Source organism: Hypanus sabinus, chromosome 31, assembly GCF_030144855.1.
Source record: "Hypanus sabinus isolate sHypSab1 chromosome 31, sHypSab1.hap1, whole genome shotgun sequence".
In the NCBI taxonomy this organism is placed as follows: Eukaryota; Metazoa; Chordata; class Chondrichthyes; order Myliobatiformes; family Dasyatidae; genus Hypanus; species Hypanus sabinus.
In genome coordinates, this window is record NC_082736.1 from 35,301,139 (window position 1) to 35,321,091 (window position 19,953).

General features: G+C 50.7%; 2 protein-coding genes across 4 annotated transcripts in view; both read left to right on the forward strand.

Annotated features, from left to right (window-relative positions):
- The first annotated feature begins 8,672 nt into the window (after nucleotides 1-8,672).
- Nucleotides 8,673-10,941, forward strand: LOC132384081 (cytochrome c oxidase subunit 8B, mitochondrial-like). The gene is made up of 2 exons (XM_059955407.1): nucleotides 8,673-8,840; nucleotides 10,651-10,941. Exons 1-2 carry the CDS (start codon nucleotides 8,712-8,714, stop codon nucleotides 10,744-10,746), a joined length of 225 nt encoding a protein of 74 aa, XP_059811390.1. The 5' UTR covers nucleotides 8,673-8,711; the 3' UTR covers nucleotides 10,747-10,941.
- A 1,621-nt stretch (nucleotides 10,942-12,562) lies between these two features.
- Nucleotides 12,563-19,953, forward strand: part of LOC132384082 (ubiquitin thioesterase OTUB1-like) — a 55,256-nt gene continuing 47,865 nt past the window's right edge. The window contains exons 1-2 of one of the 3 annotated variants that reach the window (XM_059955409.1): nucleotides 12,596-12,646; nucleotides 16,171-16,264. In XM_059955409.1, coding sequence (XP_059811392.1) covers nucleotides 12,638-12,646; nucleotides 16,171-16,264 — 103 coding nt within the window. In that variant the 5' untranslated portion in view covers nucleotides 12,596-12,637. Of the gene's footprint in view, nucleotides 12,647-16,170; nucleotides 16,265-19,953 lie in introns of all 3 variants that reach the window. The other 2 variants (XM_059955410.1, XM_059955411.1) reach the window with 2 other exon arrangements.

The following is a 19,953-nucleotide window of genomic DNA, read 5'->3' on the forward strand; positions in this document are numbered from 1 at the left end:
GCTGGTGAGGAAGTGCACCCCACTAAATTCAGGAACAGATACTACCTAACAACCAGCAGGCTCCTGAACCGGTGTGGATAACTTCACTCACCCAACACTGAACTGTTTCCATAAGCCACAGATTCACTTCCATTCTGTTCTCAGTATTATCTATCTGTCTGTCTGTGTATCTATCTAACTATCTGTCTACTTATCTACACACACAAAATGCTGGTGGAACACAGCAGGCCAGGCAGCCTGGGAGAAGCACTGTTGACGTTTCGGGCCGAGACCCTTCATCAGGACTAACTGAAAGAAAAGATAGTAAGAGATTTAGAAGTAGTGGGGGGGAGGGGGAAATGCAAAATGATAGGAGAAAGGTGATTGACAAAGGGATACAGAGCTGGAGAAGACCGGAGGGGGTGGGGTGAAGCTGAGAGCTGGAAAGGTGATTGACAAAGGGATACAGAACTGGAGAAGACTGGAGGGGGTGGGATGAAGCTGAGAGCTGGAAAGGTGATTGACAAAAGGGATACAGAGCTGGAGAAGGGAAAGGATCATGGGACGGGAGGCCTCGGGAGAAAGAAAGGGGGAGGGAGCACCAGAGGGAGATGGAGAACAGGCAAAGTGATGGACAGACAGAAAAAAAAGGGGGGAAATAAATAAATCAGAGATGGGGTAATAAGGGGAGGAGGGGCATTAACGGAAGTTAGAGAAATCAATGTTCATGCCATCAGGTTGGAGGCTACCCAGCCGGTATATAAGGTGTTGTTCCTCCAACCTGAGTGTGGCTTCATCTTGACAGTAGAGGAGGCCATGGATAGATATATCAGAATGGGAATGGGACGTGGAATTAAAATGTGTGGCCACTGGGAGATCCTGCTCTCTCTGGCGGACCGAGCGTAGGTGTTCAGCAAAACGGTCTCCCAGTCTGCATCAGGTCTCACCAATATATAAAAGGCCACACCGGGAGCACCAGATGCAGTATACCACACCAGCCGACTCACAGGTGAAGTGTTGCCTCACCTGGAAGGACTGTCTGGGGCCCTGAATGGTGGTGAGGGAGGAAGTGTAAGGGCAGGTGTAACACTTGTTCTGTTTACAAGGATAAGTGCCAGGAGGGAGATCGGTGGGAAGGGATGGGGGGGGGGGGGGTGGGATGAATGGACAAGGGAGTCACATAGGGAGCGATCCCTGCGGAAAGCAGAAAGAGGGTTTTTTTGGTAGGAGGTAGAAATTAGAAGTGCAGGGTGTGGGGTCTATGAGGTTGGTGGCAGTGGATGGGAGATCCCCAGAGCTGATAAGGTTGGTGATGGTATAGGAGAGAGTGGCCTGGTGATTAGTGGGGTCATTATCTATCTATCTATCTCTGTGCCTATCTAACTATCTGTGTATGTATCTATCTGTTTATCTATCTATTTGTTTAGCTATCTGCCTGACTACCTACCTATGCATCTAACTATCTGTCTATCTGTGTTTCTGTCTATCTAACTATCTATCTGTCTGTGTATCTATCTATTTATCTGTGGATCTAGCTATCTGTCTATATCCTGAAGTGGGAGGGAGAACAGCCAGAGGTCGTGGTACATATTGGTACCAATGACATAGGTAGGAAAAGGAAAGAGGTCCTGAAAACAGACTACAGGGAGTTGAGAAGCAGGACGTCAAAGGTAGTAATCTCGGGATCACTGCTTGTGCTATGTGACAGTGAGTACAGGAATAGAATGAGGTGGAGGATAAATGCATGGCTGAGGGATAGGAGTAGGGGTTAGGGATTCAGATTTTTGGATCATTGGACCCTCTTCTGGGGCAGGAGAGACCTGTACAAAAAGGACAGGTTGCACTCAAATCCCAAGGAGACCAATATCCTGGCGGGGAGATTTGCAAAGGCTGTTGGGGAGAATTTAAACTAGAATTGCTGTGGGGTGGGAACCCAACAGAAGTGACGGAGGTAAAGGAGGTTGGCTCACAAACAGAGAAAGCTTTGGAGATAGTGCAAAAGGGAGGGTAGCCAGTGATAGAGAAGGGACGCGCTCAGTCCGATGTCTTGAGATGTGTCTATTTTAATGCAAGGAGTATCATGAATAAAGCGGATGAGCTTAGAGCGTGGATCAGTACTTGGAGCTATGACGTTGTGGCCATTACAGAGACTTGGACGGTGCAGGGGCAGGAATGGCTACTTCAAGTGCCAGGCTTTAGATGTTTCAGAAAGGACAGGGAGGGAGGCAAAAGAGGTGGGGGCGTGTTGATCAGAGATAGTGTCACGGCTGCAGAAAAGGAGGAAGTCATAGAGGGGTTGTCTACGGAGTCTCTGTGGGTGGAAGTTAGGAACAGGAAGGGGTCAATAACTCTACTGGGTGTTTTTATAGACCACCCAATAGTAACAGGGACATCGAGGAGTAGATAGGGAGACAGATTCTGGAAAGGTGTAATAATAACAGCGTCGTTGTGGTGGGAGATCTTTATTTCCCAACTATTGATTGGCATCTCCCTAGAGTGAGGGGTTTAGATGGGGTGGAGTTTGTTGGGTGTGTTCAGGAAGGTTTCTTGACACAATATGTAGATAAGCCTACAAGAGGAGAGGCTGTACTTGATCTGGTATTGGGAAATGAACCTGATCAGGTGTCAGGTCTCTCAGTGGGAGAGCATTTTGGAGATAGTGATGACAATTCTATTTCCTTTACCGTAGCATTGGAGAGGGATAGGAACAGACAAGTTAGGGAAACGTTCAATTGGAGTAAGGGGAAATATGAGGTGATCAGGCAGGAACTGGGAAGCATAAATTACGAACAGATGTTCTCAGGGAAACATAAGAAAGAACTGTGGCACACGTTCAAGGGATATTTGCATTGGTACGTTCCAATGAGACAGGGAAAGGATGGTAGGGTACAGGAACCGTGGTGTACAAAGGCTGTTGTAAATCTAGTCAAGAAGAAAAGAAGAGCTAATGAAAGGTTGAAAAAACTAGGTAATGACAGAGATCTAGAAGATTATAAGGCTAGCAGGAAGGAGGTTAAGAATGAAATTAGGAGAGCCAGAAGGGGCCATGAGAAGGCCTTGGCGGACAGGATTAAGGAAATCCCCAAGGCATTCTACAAGTATGTGAAGAACAAGAGGATAAGACATGAGGAGAGAATAGGACCAATCAAGTGTGACAGTGGGAAAAGTGTGTATGGAACCGGAGGAGATAGCAGAGGTACTTATTGAATACTTTGCTTCAATATTCACTACAGAAAAGGATCTTGGCGATTGTTAGGATGACTTGCAGATGACTGAAATGCTTGAGCATGTAGATATTAAGGAAGAGGATGTGCTGGAGCTTTTGGAAAGCATCAAGTTGGATAAGTCACCGGGACCAGATGGGATGTAACCCAGACTACTGTGGGAGGCGAGGGAGGAGATTGCTGAGCCTTTGGTGACGATCTCTGCATCATCAATGAGAATGAGAGGTTCCGGAGGATTGGAGGTTTGCGGATGTTGTTCCCTTATTCGAGAAAGGGAGTAGGGATAGACCAGGAAATTATAGACCAGTGAGTCTTACTTCAGTGGTGGGCAAGTTGATGATCCTGAGAGGCAGGATTTATGAACATTTGGAGAGGGATAATGTGAGTCACCTCAATTGGCGAGGTAAGTGCAGAGGGTGAGTGCCAGCTGCCTATCTTTTGATGGGGTGCTCTATACCAGAGAGAGGGAGGGCCTGCAGCTGTGCCTGGACGGTGATACCCAGGGCTTTTTTTTTGCATGTTGGATGTGGACTTGGACTACAGATTCTTCTTATTTTAACGTTTTACAGTTTATAGATTCTGTGGTTCTTTTATTGCCCAATCTTCTCATTTTGTTGTGTGGGGAGGGGGGTGCCTGATCTGATTTGTTCTTTTTTTTGTGTGGGAGGAGGGATTTGGGGGTCGACGTGTCTGATGTTTGCGAGGTAGTGGGAATTGGGGGTCGACGATCGAAAGCAAAGAGTGGGAGTAAACCGGACCTTTTCAGAATGGCAGGCAGTGACTAGTGGGGTACCGCAAGGCTCAGTGCTGGGACCCCAGTTGTTTACAATATATATTAATGATTTAGACGAGGGAATTAAATGCAGCATCTCCAAGTTTGCGGATGACACTGTGTTAGCTGTGAGGAGGATGCTAAGAGGATGCAGGGTGACTTGGATAGGTTAGGAGAGTGGGCAAATTCATGGCAGATGCAATTTAATGTGGATAAATGTGAGGTTATCCACTTTGGTTGCAAGAACAGTTAGATATGGCCCTTGTGGCTAAAGGGATCGGGGGTATGGAGAGAAAGCAGGTACAGGGTTCTGAGTTGGATGATCAGCCATGATCATACTGAATGGTGGTGCAGGCTCGAAGGGCCGAACGGCCTATTCCTGCACCTATTTTCTATGTTTCTATAACCTTTAATTAACAATGTGCTGGAACATTCGAAGTGCATTTATTATCAAAGTGTGTACGCAGTACACAACCCTGAGATCTGTCTTGTTGCAGGCGGCCACGAAACAAAGAGACACCATGGAACCCGTTCAAAGAAAACATCGGACAGCCAGTGTGCAAGAAAAAAGAGCAAAGTCGCGCAAACGGCAGGAAACACGGAGTATAAAATGTCGAACTACAGCGTCATTGGAACAGTCCAGGAATGCTAGTTCAGTTCAGTTCAATTTCGTGCTGTGTTGCTCACTGACTGCAGGCTGCAGAGCCAGTCCACCACGATCACACAAAATAGCAATTAAAAAAGAGTGACCAAAAACTGGAAACATGTCATAACATGAACTATAGAGTCCATTCCACAAACAGCATCGATTAAACCTTGCTCAGGACTCAGGACTCCAGCAGCATCGAGCGATAGGGAGAGAGTGAGAGAGGCCAGTCAAACGCTGGTACCTTTCCCCGGTAGCATCGAGGGAGAGCGAGAGGGAGGGGGAGAGAGAGAGAGAGAGAAAGAAAGAGAGGGAGAGGGAGAGAGGGGGGAGAGGGAGAGGGAGACCAGTCAAATGCTGGTACCTTTCTCCGGTAGCATCGAGTGAGAGAGAGAGGGAGAGACCAGTCAAATGCTGGCAGCAGTGAACGAGAGGGAGGGAGGGAGAGGGAGAGGGAGGGGGGGGGAGAGTGAGAGAGAGAGAGAGAGAGAGAGAGAGAGAGAGAGAGAGAGAGAGAGAGAGAGAGAGAGAGAGACTGAACACCCACCCACTCTTGCCCTCGTTGATTTCAATCTTGCTGGACACTTTCATCGATGGGAAATGGAGTTGATCATCGGCTTGTGTCCCATCTCCAGGCATCTTCGACCCCACGCATTCCACTGTAAATCTCACCAAAGCACCAGATCGCTCAACCCGCCCGAAAGCGCACCAGCAAAATGTAAACTGCGGGTTCCAATAGTGGCGGAATCGTATTTGAAGAAAGACAAAGAAGGAAAAGAGTCGCTTTGTGGACTTCCTGCAGGACGTCGCTGTTGGTCGCGATGTCACAGGCGCCATCTTCACCTATCGTCTTCCCCTGTGCAGTTTCAATGGGACCGGATCAGAAAGTCCACACCCAATAGGCGGTTTCACTCGCTACAAACCTTCAGTTGGAAGTTAGATTAGAATATAGGACATTATAGCACAGTCCAGGCCCTTTGGCCCAAGATCAATCTAAGGCTTCACTCCCACATGGCCCTCCATTTTTGCATCATCCATGTACATTCCTAACGTACCTGCCTCTACCACCACCCTTGACAGGGCATTCCACACACCCACCACTCTCTGTAAAAAAAAACTACCTCTGGCCTCCCACCTATACTTTCCCTTGATCACCTTAAAGTTATGCTCCCTCGTATTCCATGGTACCTCCCTCGTCAGCCATGTTTGGCAGCTCACCTGGGAGAAACTCTGAGCTCAAACCTCCGCTGCCTTGGGGCGATACCCACTCGTGGGGAAGGCTTCGGGAGGGAACCCTGAGGGAAAATTGGAGAGAGTGCAGAGACGATTTACTAGGATGTTACCTGGGTTTCAGCACTTAAGTTACAGAGAAAGGTTGAACAAGTTAGGTCTCTATTCATCAGAGCGTAGAAGGTTGAGGGGGGATTTGATTGAGGTATTTAAAATTTTGAGAGGGATAGATAGAGTTGACGTGAATAGGCTGTTTCCATTGAGAGTAGGGGAGATTCAAACGAGAGGACATGATTTGAGAGTTAGGGGGCAGAAGTTTAAGGGAAACACGAGGGGGTATTTCTTTACTCAGAGAGTGATAGCTGTGTGGAATGAGCTTCCTGTAGAAGTAGTAGAGGCCAGTTCAGTTGTGTCATTTAGGGTAAAATTGGATAGGTATATGGACAGGAAAGGAGTGGAGGGTTATGGGCTGAGTGCGGGTAGGTGGGACTAGGTGAGAGTAAGCGTTTGGCTCGGACTAGGAGGGCCGAGATGGCCTGTTTCTGTGCTGTGATTGTTATATGGTTATATGGAAAATGCTGACCGGCAACTCCTGCGACGCCGCTGGTGGCGGACTGTATCAGTCTCCGCTGATTCTTTGGATTCATTAGGAGGGTGGAGAGGGGGAGCCTGCTGAATGGGGAACAGCTTGTTCTCCATATCGTACTGCGTATCACGTACACAGCTGGGACGCAATGTCCGTGGTCTTCCTCGACCAATGGAGGGCTTAAGACTAAGGCACTTAAAGCTGCTGATGCTGCCTGTTTCTGAGACCTGGCATGTGATCTGCCAACTTCCCCTTTCTTAAAGTCAGTGATAAGCTCTTTGTGTTTATTGAAGTTGAGCAAGAGAACGTTCAGAATCAAATTAGAAACAGAGAAAAATAGAAAGCCTACAGCACAATACAGGCCCTTCAGCCCACAAAGCTGTGCCCTACCTTAGAACTACCTAGGATTATCCATAGCCCTCTATTTTTCTAAGCTCCATGTACCTATCCAGGAGTCTCTTAAAAGACCCTATTGTATCCGCCTCCACCACCGTCGCCAGCAGCCATTCCACGCACTCACCACTCTGCATAAAAAAACTTAACCCTGACATCTCCTCTGAACATATTTCCAAGCACCTTAACACTGTACCCTCTTATGCCAGCCATTGCAGCCCTGGGAAAAAGCCTCTGACTATCCACACAATCAATGCTTCTCATCATCTTATACACCTCTGTCAGTTTGCCTCTCATCATCTTATACACCTCTGTCAGTTTACCTCTCATCCTCCGTCACTCCAAGGAGAAAAGGCCGAGTTCACTCAACCTATTCTCATAAGGCATGCTCCCCAATCCAGGCAACATCCTTGTAAATCTCCTCTGCACCCTTTCTATGGTTTCTGCATCCTTTCTGTAGTGAGACAACCAGAACTGAGCACAGTACTCCAAGTGGGGTCTGACCAGGGTCCTATATAGCTGCAACATTACCTCCTGGCTCTTAAACTCAATCCCATGATTGATGAAGGCCAATGCACCATATGCCTTCTTAACCACAGAGTCAACCTGCGTAGCTGCTTTGAGTGTCCTATGGACTTGGACCCCAAGATCCCTCTGATCCTCCACACTGCCAAGAGTTTTACCATTAATGCTATATTCTGCCATCATATTTGACCTACCAAAATGGACCACCTCACATTTATCTGGGTTGAACTCCATCTGCCACTTCTCGGCCCAGTTTTGCATCCTATTGATGTCCTGCTGTAATATCTGACAGCTTTCCACACACAGTCCACAACACCCCCCAATCTTTGTGTCATCAGCAAATTTACTAACCCATCTCTCCACTTCCTCATCCAGGTCATTTATAAAAATCACAAGGAGTAGGGGCCCCATAACAGATCCCTAAGGCACACCACTAGTCACCGGCCTCCATGCAGAATATGACCCGTCTACAACCACTCTTTGCCTTCTGTGGGCAAGCCAGTTCTGGATCCACAAAACAATGTCCCCTTGGATCCCATGCCTCACCTTGTTTTCTTGACACCACTGTGTCAGAGAGATGCCTTCTTCCCTGTAGGCCATCTCGTTAACGTTTGAGATTAGGCTAATCAATGTAGTGTCATCGGCAAATTTAATTGGCAGATTGGAGCTGTGGGTAGTGATACAGTCAAGGGTATACAGGGAGTAAAGGAGGAGACTCAGTCCACAGCCCTGAGAGGTTCCTGTATTGAGGGTGAGAGGGTTGAAGGAGAGAGAGCCCACTCTTACCACCTGCTGGCGATCTGACGGGAAGTCCAGGATCCAGGTGCACAAGGCAGGGTGAAGGCCGAGGTCTCTGAGCTTCTTGTCGAGCCTGGATGGAACTACGGTGTTAAATGCAATGTTTGCTGTGACACCAGTCAACCAGCTGATATATCTCACTCCTGTTTGCCCTCTCATCACATTTGAGATTCTGCCAACAAGGAAGCATATAAGGTTGAAAGAAATCACTCTTCTGGGGGTTGGTAGCTTTCACTTAAAAACTTTTGTGAAGTTATGGGAGTGACTTTCATTCACAGTGTCGTCTTTCACGACTTGCAGTCTACAGGGCTTTTTGGGGTAATTTAATTTTTATTTGGAAGAGAAGTAATGAGTTTTTTTCCCCTTCCCAATTCTTTACCACACTCCAGACGAGCTGGTGACCATGAAAAGTCAGGAGGAAGCGACTTATTCTGAGTTTTGAGTCGGGGGGGGGGGGGGGGGGGGGGGGGCGGGACGGTGGTGGGCGACGTCACTTCCTGGATACCGGCTCCCGGAGATCACGTGTCTCAGATCACTTCCGCTACCCTTGCCGCCGCCATGTCGTCCGCCGTTTTCCGAGGGCTCGCTCGCCTCGCCCGGGCCCCGACCCCGACCCCGAGGCCGGCGGCGCTCACGCCCCGGGCCGGCTACACCGTCAAGGCGGCCCGCAGCCCGGTCGGCACCCTGGTGAGTCCGGCGCTTCAGGGCCGCAAAGCCGCGGGGTCGCCTGAGCCTGGGGCCCGGGCCCTGGGGCGGGGCGGGGCGGGCGAAGGGCCCCAGTCATGATGGGGCAGATTCAGCTCCAGGGGTAGAGGGAGGAGAGATTTACCCGGGTATGCGGACTACTGAGGAGGTGGTGTAAGGCACTGGGGGCCGGAGTTCCCAACCTTTCTCGTGCCATGGACCCCCCCCCCCCAAATACCCCCATGTTGGGCAGCGGAACCCACGTTGTGAACCTCTGGCCCAGAGGGAGACGGGGGAACGACGAAGTGGAAAGGTTTAGAGCTGGGGAGGGGGGTGCCCCCGACCCCTGTGCTGTGTCTGATTGAAAACCCACATTAGGACCGAGAGTGGAGAGGTGGGGGTGGTGGGATATCAGTAAAAAGTCAGTAAGGTGGAATGAGTGTGGAGAAACTTTGCAAAGGACGTTCTAAAGGTCGACGTGGTCGTGATGCTTAAAGTACAATTAATATCTAATTATGTATGTTGCACGTCCTTGAGATCTGTCTGCTTACAGGCAGCCACAAAATAAACCTGAAAAGAGCTCTTTTTTTAAAAAAAAGACTGCCAACCACACAATGCGCAAAGAGAGAGAAACAAACAACAGCATTCAGAACTGAAGTCTTACAAAAGACTTGAAGCCAGGCATCACTGCAGCCTCACTTCATCTGCAAAGCTGAGTTTGGGGGTTCCCAGGATTTTTTATGCCATAGACCCCTACTGTTAATGAGGGGCCTGTAGACCCAGGTCGGGAAACCTTTGGTTTCCAAGGAGACAGGAGATGCTGGAGGATCTCAGTGGATTAGGGATCTCAGGTTTTGGAGCAGGAATCCCAACCTTTCTTTAATGCCATGGACCCCTCCCTACTGTTAACAGAGAGGTCTGCAGACCCCAGGTTGGGAGCCCCTAGTTTAGCGGGAGGCTGGAGATGCTGCAGTCTGGAGCAAGACACTGGAGGATCCCCACCCTCCGCCCCCTACATTCCAAAAAGGCACAAAAATCCTCGGGCGGAGGTCTCCCCTCTCCGGTGGCAGAGCGGCAGGGCACGCGGTCTCCCCTCTCCGGTGGCAGAGCGGCAGGGCACGCGGTCTCCCCTCTCCGGTGGCAGAGCGGCAGGGCACGCGGTCTCCCCTCTCCGGTGGCAGAGCGGCAGGGCACGCGGTCTCCCCTCTCCGGTGGCAGAGCGGCAGGGCACGCGGTCTCCCCTCTCCGGTGGCAGAGCGGCAGGGCACGCGGTCTCCCCTCTCCGGTGGCAGAGCGGCAGGGCACACGGTCTCCCCTCTCCGGTGGCAGAGCGGCAGGGCACGCGGTCTCCCCTCTCCGGTGGCAGAGCGGCAGGGCACGCGGTCTCCCCTCTCCGGTGGCAGAGCGGCAGGGCACGCGGTCTCCCCTCTCCGGTGGCAGAGCGGCAGGGCACGCGGTCTCCCCTCTCCGGTGGCAGAGCGATCAAAGGGCCTCTGTTTCAATCTGCCTTGCCGCTTTAATCGGCAGAGTGGAGTCGAACATCGGCTCGGGTCCCCTGTAGCCTCCACGCCATGAGGCTCACGCACGTTGCCTCAGCCTCCCGGAATGCTCTGTAGCTATCGGCACTGTTCCCTTGCCTGGCAGCTGCCGCTTTGCCCCTGTTCCACCCTGATTTGAGATGCCCACTGTCTCCTGCGTCCCATGGTTCCTCTCTCTCTCTCAGACCTTCCTGGCTCCATTGCACTTACGATGGCAGTGAGACGTCTCCGTTCTCCTGTTCACTGATCACATTTCCTCTTTACGTCTGCCACAGGAGACCTTCATTGGATTGGGCACCATAACTGTCGCGATGCTGGTCCCAGCGGGCTTTTTCCTCGCCAACATCGAGAACTTCAAGAAACGGGACTGATCTGCTGGCAGGGAGCTGAACCGGAGACTACACTCCACTCACCCTCTCAACTGGGGATCCCATCTGCCGACATTCCAAATGCTCAAAAACCCGTGGCCGTCTCACGAGACGGCTGCCTTTGAATGTGATGTTAAATGCCTCACCTTGTTGAACTGATGCTGATTAAATTAAAATTAAATTTCTGGAAGTTGTACACCGTTTTGTGTTTGAGGGCAGAAAACCGGGTGAACGAGAGTCTAGAGCAACACGCACAAAATGCTGTGGGTTCTCGACAGGTCAGGCAGCATCTGTGGAGAGGAATGTACATTCAACAGACCCTTCTTCAGGACCAGTAACTATTCGCCTCTACAGATGCTGCCTGACTGGTATAATTTCAAGCTTTCAGCTAGGTACATGGGGGAGTGGGGGGGTGGAGGGTTATGATGGAACACGAGCAGCTGGGACTATATGATCATGAGACATGGGAGCAGAGTTAGGCCATTCGGCCCATAGAATCTGCCCCATCATTCAATCACAGCTGATTTGTTTTCCCTCTCGACCCCATTCCCCTGCCTTCTCCCCCTAACTGATTAAGAACCTATAAATCTGCACCTTAAGTTTACCCAAAGAGTTGGGTTCAATGATTGTAGCAATCAATTCCACAGATTCACCACCCTCTGGCAAAAGAAATTTTTCATCTCTGTTTATACATTAACCCTTTCATCTCCACGAACCTCCTCTAGAGCAGGAGTTTGCAACCTTTTATATGTCATGGACCCCAGGTTGGGAACCCCTGCTCTGAACCCTCTCCAATGCCAGCACATCCTTTCTTAGATAAGGGGCCTAAATCTGCACACAATACTCTGTGCGTCTGACCAGTGCTTTATCACGCCTCAGCATTTCATCCCTGCTTTTCTTCGGTCCTTAAGACTTTATAAAGTACTGGTGAGGCCTCACTTGGAGTATTGTCAACAGTTTTGGCCCCCTTATCTAAGAAAAGATGTGCTGACATTGAGAGTTCCAAGAAGGTTCACAAAAATGATTCCAGGATTGAAAGGCTTGTCACATGGAGCGAGAGTGATGGCTTTGGGCCTGTACTCACCAGAATTCTGAAGAATGAGGGGTGACCTGTCAAATGGTGGAAGGCCTTGACAGAATGGACCTGGAGAGGATGTTTCCTGCGGTGGGTAAGTTTAAGACCAAACACAGCCTCAGATTACAGGGGCATCCTTTTAGAATGGAGATGAGGAAGAATTTCTTTAGCCAGAGAGTGGTGAATTTGTGGAATTTGTTGCCACCGGGGGCTGTGGGTGTGACGTAATTGCATATATTTAAGGAAGAGGTTGTTAGATTCTTGATTAGCCAGGACATGAGGGGATATGGGGAGAAGGCAGGAGAGTGGGGCTGAGAGGGAAAAAAGGATCAGCTGTGACAAAATGGTGGAGCAGACTCGATGGGCCAAAGGGCCTAATTCTGCTCCTATATCATGATCCTTTTGAGATGAACGCTGAATTCACATTTGCTGGCTCGGTCTACAGATTAACCTTCAGGGAGTCCCGCACCAGGAATCCCAAGATCCTTTCCATCTCTGACTTTTGGAGTTACGTCCCCGTTGGGAAAGCAGGAATTCGTGGTGATTCCTTCTACCAAAGTGCATGGCCACAACCACACACTTTCTGACACTGTCTTCCTTGTGATTGCATGTCAGTGCTAGGCAGATTCCCTCAAGGACTCTGCACCTCCTGAGGGTGGTGTTGAGGAGGGGAGGGGGGGGGGGTATTATGTGTTGGCTCCCACCACCATTGCCCCTCTCTGGGCCGGAAATGGGAGAGCGGAAGCGGCGGCGGCGGCTCCCAGCGTCCCCAGCGCGCGGGCAAGATGGCGGCCGAGCAGCGGGAGCCGGCGGTGGTCGATGTGGAAGGTAACGGACCGGAGAGGGATCGGGCGGCGGAGGGTGTGAACTGTCGGGGCCCGGCAAGGCCGAAGGGACAGCCCGGGCGGATGCCGGGTTCGGCCCGGAGCCCTGCCCCCTCTCTCCTCCTCACTCCCTACCTCCCCCCCGTACCGGTGCCCCTCTCTCTTCCCCCTGCCCCCTCCCTCAGTGAGGGCAGGGGTTTCGAACAGAGCTGGTCAGGGATCAGATGGCGAAAGCATATCGTGATGAATTGAACTTTAAACAAAAGCCAGTGCTGAAGCCTTTCTCCGCACGGCAGCGGCTAGTACGAGAGGGAATAATTTTACAGTGATTGGAGAAAAGTATAGGGGGGATGTTAGAGTTAGATTATTTTTATAGAGAGTGGGTGGGTGCTTGGAATACACTGTCAAGGGTGGTGGTAGAGGCAGATAACATTAGGGTCATTTAAGAAACTCTAAGATAGACACATGGATGACAGAAAAATGCAGGGCTATGTAGAAGAGAAGGATTAGATTAATGTTGGGGTAGGTAAACACCAACATTGTGGCGTGAAGGGCCTGCACTGTTCGGTGCTAAAGTTGGAGAATTTAGAATGCCGAATTGAGTGCAGATTTTGACAGCCTGTTTGGAGAAAGATTAGACTTGCCACAGACAGCCACGAAACAAAGAAGCACCACACAATCTGTTCAAAGAAAACATCAAGCACATAACGGGCAAAAAAAAACAAGTGAAAAGCACAGAATATAAAGCATCGAACTACAGAGCCCTTGAAATAGCCTTAGGAAATGTTGCGTTCAGTTGAACTTAGTGCTGTTTTGCTCACCGACTGCAGGGCGCAGAGCTGGACCACCCCGATGAAAATTGCCGTAAAGAAGGCAGTGAGCAGAACCAACACAAAGCGTATTGTATTTTTGTAATCACTCACTTTAACATTTTGAATATAACCAGGTACATTTTCAGAATTACTTATTTACAATGGCAGTACATCTCAACTAGCAGAACCCCTTTGAATATGAAATTCTGGTGTCTGCTCCGAACTTACTGAAGCCCTTCACCTCTACTGGGGCCCAGGCTGTCAACAGCAGCTCACCAGAATCCTTGTCCTGGGCCAGTCTTCCGAGCCGTCCCCAGGTGTAGCCCATCTTCGGAGACTCTTCCTCTCCCAGGGACGAGGTCTTTGGAGCTTCTGTTTCTCTAGGTTTTTATGGGATGTGGTTGGTAGCCCCCTGCCCGACTGTTTTCCTTTTGCACCTGTCCAGCTTGGGACTGTGCATGGCAGACGCTCCGAAAGCCTCGGCCCTGTTTCTGTTCTGTGTGACCGTGGAAGATGAGGTCCTCTTCCTCGAGTCTGCTTTGGATGTCGCCTTGCAGAGCAGGACAGGGTGGGAGGTCGCAGGAAGCTCCAGATTGAAGGCAGGTGCGGGCGAGCGAGATCAGCTCCTCCCGTAATGAGAAGCCGGGTGGGCTTGACTGGGCAGGTCGTCTAGAGTTTGGAAGACTGAGGAGTGATGTCCGCATTGCTTTGTGCCTTGTGGTAATGTTCCAGGAGGCTGCCGATGGACGGGGTGGGGTGGGGACAACAAGCTCGCGGTCGTGTCTGCCGCACAGAAAGCAAACACTTCACAGAGTGCTCGACGAATCGGTGTCTGCCTTCTGTCTGTGTCTGCGTGTGAGTCGGTGGGAGAGGGGCTCGTTTTGTTATTGCGCTTTCTGTCGTTCTGCTGAGCTTTGTAGGTATGCTACTTACGAATGTGTGGTGACGATTGTCGGCTGCCCCCAGCACAACCTTTGCGTTGGTCATCAGCACAAACGACACACTTCACTGTATGCCTCGATGTCTTCGTCTTTGATAGGATTTGGCTGGATCTGTCTACCCAGAGTCACGAAGTGGCTTCCGTGCTGGAAGGTCGACTGTGGATGTGATTTTCTCCCTCCGCCGACTCCAGAAGGGCAGAGAACAAAAAGAAGCCCCTGTACTTTGTGTTTATAGATCTCATCGAGGTGATTCTCTTGGTCAGCAGAGGCAGACTTTCTCAGATCCTCTTTAATGTTGTCTGCCTGACAGAACACGATCAGGTCCCTCCACAGCAACGTGAAGGGGACTGTGCAGTACACGGCACGTCTTCAGAGTCCTTTACAAAGCAGCGGTGTTACGGAAGGCTGTGTCCTTGCCCTTCTCCTGAAGCACTCATTTGGCATTGCAGCAGAGTGGATCTACCTCAGCACTCGATCAGATGGCGGGCTTTTTAACCTCATCTGCCCAAGAGCCAAAACCAGAATCAGGGTATGATGTGTTTGCTGAGGAGCAGCAGTCGTAGCCCACACTCCGGAGCTTGATGGATCGCTTCTCCCACGCCTGACTATCAGCCTGAAAGGGACAGCGTGCCGAGGCACCGTCAGCCATTACCACTGATTACTACAAACTCGATGCTGTTCTTCGGTTCACGTGCGTGGGGTCCGTCGCCAGCGACCACCTCTCCTTGGATGCAGGAATGGACAAGCACATCGGCGAGGCTGCAGCAACTCCTGCCTGCCCCACCAGACGAGCCTGGGAGAACTCCACATCCTCAGTGGAAACAAAGACGGCAGTGCTGAAAGCTCGTGTCACCAGCGCATTCCTGCACGACAGAGAGACCTCGACAACACATAAGCAGGAGAGAAGGCACAACGCTTCCCATTTGTCACATCACGGGCACCTTCTGGAGAGGCAGAGTACTCAGTGCTGAGGTTCCCTATCGTGTCCACCCTGATATTGATGGAGCGATCTGTCCAGGATCGATCCTCAAATGTTGATAGAGTGATCTGCCAGAGAAAGTGGTGCAGGAGGCATAGGAGGCACTTGGAAATGTTTGCTAGCAAGGAATGTCAGTTTCCTATTTCCGTCTTCACGTGCCTGATTGGGAACGTGAGGATTGGCCAAAAGCAGGAAATTGTGAAGGGGTGAGTGGGCACCGTGGCTAGCAGGGGTTTGTTGGGCCAAAGGGACTGTATCCTCTATGACAACTTTAATCTCTCCTCGTGACAAGTCCAACTTGCCAGGAATTGAAATAGTAAACTGGTTCCAGCTTTCCCCCTGAGCCCAAAATCCCAGTCACACTCTTTCCCGGGGTCCGACATAATTTGCAGAATGGTCTTTCTCGCGCTCAGATCCTCTCGCAATAATGTGTCTCGTCTGTCTTCCCAGAACAGCACCCGCATGCTCGCACTCTGCAATTGGTCTGCCAAGATGTCACGTGAATGATGAAAGGGTTTATGCCCGAGGTGCCTTGGGTGGCCCTGGGCCTGTACTCACGGGAGCTTAGAAGAATGAGTGGCAGGGGTCTTGTTGAAACCTGTTGAATATTGAAAGGCCCAGGTAGAGTGGATGTTTCCCAAAATTCACAGTGTCAGAATAGAAGCATGCCCCTTTAGAACAGAGACGGGCCTGGGGCAATAGAAGCATGCCCCTTTAGAACAGAGACTTGGGCCTGGGGCAATGAATTCCACAGATTCACCACCTCCATTCTAAAAGGATGTCCTTCTATTCCTAGGCTGTGCCTTCTGGTCCTAGAGTCCCCCGCTATGGGAAACGTTCTCTGCATGTGTACTGTCGACCTTTCAGTGTCCCCATTCTTCTGAATTCCAGTGAGTACAGGCCCAGAGCTGTCAAAACCTCCTTACTTGAATCCAGCTGAAGGGTCTCAACCCGAGGCAGCGACTGTTTATTCCACCCCCACGGACGCTGCCTGACCTGCTGAGTTCCTCCAGCATTTTGCGTTCAGCTCTGGACGTGCAGAACCCCTTGTTTATGATCTGCTGCTCCTTGTACATTAACCCTGTCATTGCCGGAATCGTTCTCGTCAGCCTCCTCCAAACCCTCTCCTACACCAGCACATCCTTTCTCAGATAAGCCGCCCAGTACTCCAGACGTGTTCTCCTCAGCGCCACATCCCTGCTCGAAACATTGCATTTGCCTTTTTTGCCACCGACCTACCCTCCGAGCTAACCTTCAGGGAATCCTGCAGGACTCCCAAATCCCTTTGCACCTCCAATTTGCTTCTTGCTTCGAAAAGTCTACGCCATCATTCCTTCTACCAAAATATATTTCAAAGCTCAGAGTACATTTATTATCAAAGTACATATATTTCCCCATATACAAACCTGAGGTTCATTGTCTCACGAGAGTACTCGATAGAGTAACCATTTCAGAATCAGTGAAAGACCACGCCAACTCGGGTGTTCAACCAGCGTGCAAAAGGCAACAAGCTGTGCAAATTCAAAAAGAAAGAAATATTATTTAGTAAATAAGCAATAACTATTGAGATGAAGAGTCCTTGAAAGTGAGTCCGTGGGTTGTGGGAACAGTTCAGTGTTGGGGCGAGTGAAGTTGTCCTACTTAGTCCAGGAGCCTGATGGCTGAGGGGTAATAACTTTTCCTGAACCTGTGGGTGTGAGTCCTGAGGTTCCTGTACCTTCTACCTGATGGCTGAGGGGTCGTAACTGTTCCTGACCCTGGTGGTGTGAGTCCTGAGGCTCCTGTGCCTTCTACCTGAAGGCTGAGGGGTAATAACTGTTCCTGAACCTGGTGGTGTGTCCTGAGGCTCCTGTGCCTTCTACCTGAAGGCTGAGGGGTAATAACTGTTCCTGAACCTGTGGATGCGAGTCCTGATGCTCCTGTACCTTCTACCTGATGGCAGCAGCGATAAGAGAGCACGGCCTGGGTGATGCGAGTTTCTAATGGATGGATGCTGCTTTCCTACGACAACACTGTGTAGATGTGCTGAATGATGGGGGGTTTTTTACTCATGATGTACTGGGCTGTATCCACTACTTCTTGTAGGAATTTTCATACAAGGGCATTGGTGTTCCCATACCAGGCCAGTCAATATACTCCCCACCACACATCTATAGAAGTTCTTCGAAGTGTCGGATGCCCTGTCGAATCTTTGCAAACTCCTAAGGAAGTTGCCTGGTAATTGCACTGAAATGCTGGGCGCAGGAGAAGTCCCCTGACACGATAACGCTGAGGAATTTGAAGTTGCTGACCGTCTTCTCTGATCCCCTGATGAAGACTGGTCCATGGACCTCCAGTTTCCTCCTGAAGTCAGTTCCTCGGTCTTGCTGCCATTGAGCGAGAGGTTGTTGTAATGACATCACTCAGCCAGATTTTTAATCTCCTGCTTTTATACCATCTCTAATTTGGCATTGGAACTGTGTTTAGCCGCAGAGTCCTGAGGGTAAAGTGAGTAGAGCTGGGGGGGGGGGGGTGGTGGGGGGGCGAAGCCTGTGCTGAGGGAAATCGTGGAGGAGATGTTGTTGCCAGTTTGAACTGACTGGGGTTTGCAAGTGAGGAAATTGAGGATCCAAGTGCAGAAGGTGTTGAGGCCCAGGTCTTGGAGCTCATTGAGGGGATGACGGTATTGAATGTTGAGTTGTAATCGATAAGGAGCATCCTGGTGTATGCATCTTTGTGTCCAGGTGATCCGGGGTTGAGTGAAGAGCCAAGGAGATGGGATCTGCTGAGGACCTGTTGTGACGATCCAAGTCCTTTCTGGGGCAGGAGTTGACATGTTTCAACGCCAACCCCTCATGACTCTTCATCACTGTGGATGTGAGTGTCACTGGCGATTGTCACTGAGGCATTGGTGTAATTGGAGCCTGCTTGAAGCAGTGGGTAGCTCAGACCGCTGAAGCGAGAGGCTAACAAAGGGAAACCTGCAGACGCTGGAAATCCAAAACGCCGGAGGAACCCGGCAGGCTGGGCAGCGGCCACAGAAAGAGCAAACGGTCGAGGTTTCGGGACGAGACCCGTCATCAGGACTGGAGAAAAGAGGATGAGGAGTCACAGTTAGGAGGTGGGGGGAGAGGAAGAAGAAAGACAAGGTGACGGGTGAAACGGGGGTGGGGGAGAGATGAAGTAAGGAGTTGGGAAGCTGAGTGGCGAAGGAGATACTGGGCTGGAGAGTGGGGAGTCCAATAGGAGAGGATCCAATGGGGATGGGGAATGGTGAAGGGGGTGAGTTCGAGAAATCGATGTTCATGCCATCAGGTTGGAGGCTACCCAGATGGAATATGAGGTGTTGCTCCTCCAACCTGAGTGTGCCCTCATCGTGGAGTAGAGGAGGCCGTGGACTGACATGTCAGTGAACACTCCAGCCCGTTAACCAGCACGGCCTTTAGTACCTGGCGAGGCAACCCGCCTGGGCCAGATGGGTTCATTCTCCTAACGCGCACACCAGCCTCAGCAGGCAGAAGTCGGAGCATCACTGGGAGTTTGTGATGGCTCCCCCGGGCTCAGAGTCAAAGTGAACAGCAAAGGCATTGAGCTCATCTGGAAGCGAAGCCGCGTTGTCACCTGGGTCACTTAGTTTAACTTTGTCAGTGGTGACAGCATTGAAACCGTGCTGCAACTGGCGCGGATCCTGCGTTGTTTCAAGTCTGGTCCAGAATGGCCACCTCGCCCGTGAGAGGGGCTTTTGGAGATCGTGCCCCGATCTCTTGTAACCTTCTTGGTCTCCAGACCCGAACGCCTCCGACCTGACCCTCCGCAGATTACCGATCTCACGGTTCATCCAGGGCTTGTGCTCGGGGAAGACTCTGAATGGTTTTGTGGGGACACACTCGTCTACTGCTTGATAAAGCCCGTGACTACCATGGTGTATTCTTTCAGAACCCCAGATGAGTCTTTGAACACAGACCAGTCCACTGACTCGAAGCAATCCCGTAGCCGCTCTCCGCCTCCTGCGACCACCCCTTTGTTGTCCTCATCTCTGGAGTTTTGCTCTTTAGTCTGTGCCTGTGTGAGGGTAGGAGAAGGGCAACCCAGTGATCAGATTCACTGAAATGCTTGGAGCAGAGGCATTTCTTATCTTAGTATTACGGTGGTCTGGTTTGTCGGGACCTCTGGTGCCACAGGTTATATGCTGATGGTAATTAGGCAGGCATTTCTTCAAACAAACCTGGTTGAAGTCCCCGGCGATGATTTGACAGGCAGTTTGTTTGGAGATGGCATCATGCAGTATCTCAAGCGCTTGACTATAGTCGGCCACTGATGGTATGTAAACCGCGGTCAAGATTATGGAGAATTATGGCATTTGACTGTTGGGTGTTCAATGTCGGGAAACACGAGTTCGACAAAACCGCCAAATCGGAGCACCACCAAGAGTATATCTTGAAACACACACCTCTGCCTTTTGCCCTTTCTGAATCAGCAGTCCGGTCCAGACTGAATATTGAGAAGCCTTCCAGTCTCACAGGAGCCTGGTGCGCTGGGAGACGGCCACATCTCGCTGACACACACAATGCAACAGTACCTCATCTCCCTCTGATACTCA